The 2418-nt window shown below is 40.6% G+C and overlaps 1 protein-coding gene across 1 annotated transcript; it reads right to left on the reverse strand.

The window, feature by feature from the left end:
• Positions 1 to 545: 545 nt before the first annotated feature.
• Positions 546 to 2099, reverse strand: LOC147817600 (homeodomain-interacting protein kinase 1-like). The gene has a single exon (XM_087170168.1). The coding sequence runs from the start codon at positions 2097 to 2099 to the stop codon at positions 546 to 548; it is 1554 nt and encodes a 517-aa protein (XP_087026294.1).
• Between the last annotated feature and the right edge of the window lie 319 nt (positions 2100 to 2418).

Here is a 2418-nt window from a genome sequence, read left to right on the forward strand (position 1 = left end):
GAATTGCACTGACCATTACCCTGGGACTAAAAACACTAGGTCTTGAGAATTACTCATGACGTGTCTGGCACTTACTTTCAGCAAGGAGGGTGTGATGATGTTGCTTTACGACAGTGTCAGATGTAAAGTAGAAATTATAATTCTTATGCTCGGCACACACTGCCTTGCTGATTCTGCCAGCTCCATCTTTTTTACATTGAGTTTGCCTTGGATAACGGCTATCAATATTAAAATGTTGAATTTCTCTTCATTATAAACCTTATTAACCTTATTTACCCTCATTTAGAGGAAGACACAGAGAGAGAGAAAGAGAGAGCGCGTGCACCAGAGAAATACTGCCTTTTATCTGTTAAATAATATAACATCATTTTAGCCGACATTAAAGGAAAATATAATATTTATATTTTTTCATGTCAGTCATACTCAGATTCAGTCTAGACATTGAAACTATAGTGAAAAGGTGTCAGTTTTAATTGATGTTGATAGATAGATAGAATTTTTGATATCTCCCTAGAGATGCTGTTAGAAGTATCTGAACCCGTAGATTAGAAGCTTTGCTGCCTTGATACGTTTTCATTTTGTTTGGTGTTTCTGTCTTCATTGAAATTTCTCTTCATCAGCCATGAGAAGAATTGACGAATCCTCTTCAAAAACCTTCTCATTGTTTTGACTTCAACAACACTTCCTTTATTGGTGTTAGCGTTGTCGCCATCAGGAACATGAGGAACAGGGGTGGGGGAATTTATTTCATTCGAGCCAGGTGGTTTCTTATTGGTCTCAGCAGCAGTGGCGACATCTAAGCCAGCTTTCTCTAATGGTCTGTTGTTATTGTCATTGGAGCAAGAAGCGGTGTCTTCATCAGATGAACTTGAGTCATCGAAGCTGGAAAGGGATTCTTCTTTAAAACTTACAACTTCACTGGATGTTACAAAGTGCTTGAATTTAACTGAGGGTTCCTTCAGTTGGCTTTTTTTTATCGTCAAAAAGGCTGCTGACATATATGGGTTGGGGTTAGCATCATTAGGAAAATGTTTCATGTTGATAAAACGGTGCCCCATAGCTTTGATGGTGGTGATTCTTTTTCGAGGATCTACATGCAGCATTCGTTTGAGGAGGCTTAAATAGGCCAGTGTGTCCTCATACTCAGTGGTATCCTTCATCTCTTGGCCAGTCTTTGCCATTTCATCGAAACTGGCAAACTCATCATAAGGGCCCCTATACCGCCTGGTCTTGTAGCCTGTTGCAAGCATGTATTCAGCATCTGTATTCAGCCTCCATGAACGGCCAGAGGAGTCGTCGTTTTTGCTGAAAAACCAGCTTGTATAAATTCCAGTGTCCAGCAAGTCATCATCAGGCATACCCTGCAGCTCTACAATGACTCTCATTACTTGATATGAACACCTTGTTGGATACAGGTTCCGGCCAAGGTACATGAAGCCCAAAACACAGGCAAGAGACCAAATATCTACACCTTGATCCAGTGGAAGGCCCAGGATAACTTCAGGGGCCCTGTAGCCAGTGGCCTGAATCATGGTGCCAGTGGGTAGTTTAGAGACATTATCAGCCAAACCAAAATCAATCAGTTTCACCCTGAAAGGAAAGTGCTTTTGATTAACCAGCATTATGTTGTCTGGCTTGATGTCTGCATGTGATAGGCCTATGCTTTTGAGGGCGTTCAGAGCCACCAGCATTTGTTGTGTGATTACTCGAATCTCAGTCAGATGCATTGGCTTGAAGTCCCTGCAACTCATGAAATCATAAATACTTAAGTGCAGCATTTCAAATGTCAGACAAATATGTCCTTTGTACTCAAAAGACTCATGAAACTTGACCAAGTTGTTCTTGTCATGGTCAAGCTTCCTGATTTTCTTTAGTACAGCTGCCTCTCTTTTACCAGCCCAGCTCATGTCGCTCCTCAAAATCTTCACAGCAATCTTCTCATTGGTGTCTAATCTTGTGCACTGGGCCACTTTCCCATAACTCCCATGCCCCAGGTACTTCTCTACATAGAATAATTTTGAATTATTAGACATGACCTCATATCTTTCTATGTTGTAAAGTCTCTTCCCTCGCTGAGCACATCCATAAGTTGCTCCCATTTCTAAAGGTTAAATGTTACCAAATATAGCGACTGCAATTCGTAATCTTCAACTTTCAACTGGGTCTCACTGGTAACAGTGTTGGAGCTTGGTGAGAGCTTTGAAGGAATTACTTCAAAGCAACATTCTGTGATGTCACTGATGACATCACATTTTATGTGACATCATCAAATGTGTCCAGGTTAGCATAGAGAAAAGGTCTTTGTGACATCACAAACCTGGTTACCATGGTAACAGCAAGTGCAGTTTAAAATAGACAGACAGAGATTTGTCCATTTACTAGTAGATAGATAGATAGATAGATAGATAGATAGATAGA

Source organism: Seriola lalandi, unplaced genomic scaffold (genome assembly GCF_002814215.2).
Source record: "Seriola lalandi dorsalis isolate HSWRI2012SDOR001 ecotype SW California unplaced genomic scaffold, Sedor1 jcf7180002054933, whole genome shotgun sequence".
NCBI classification, from domain to species: Eukaryota; Metazoa; Chordata; class Actinopteri; order Carangiformes; family Carangidae; genus Seriola; species Seriola lalandi.

What these genes read in the sequence shown, in the direction of transcription:
- LOC147817600 (XM_087170168.1), bottom strand. Translation starts at nt 2,099, where the DNA reads ATGGGAGCAACTTATGGATGTGCTCAGCGAGGGAAGAGACTTTACAAC.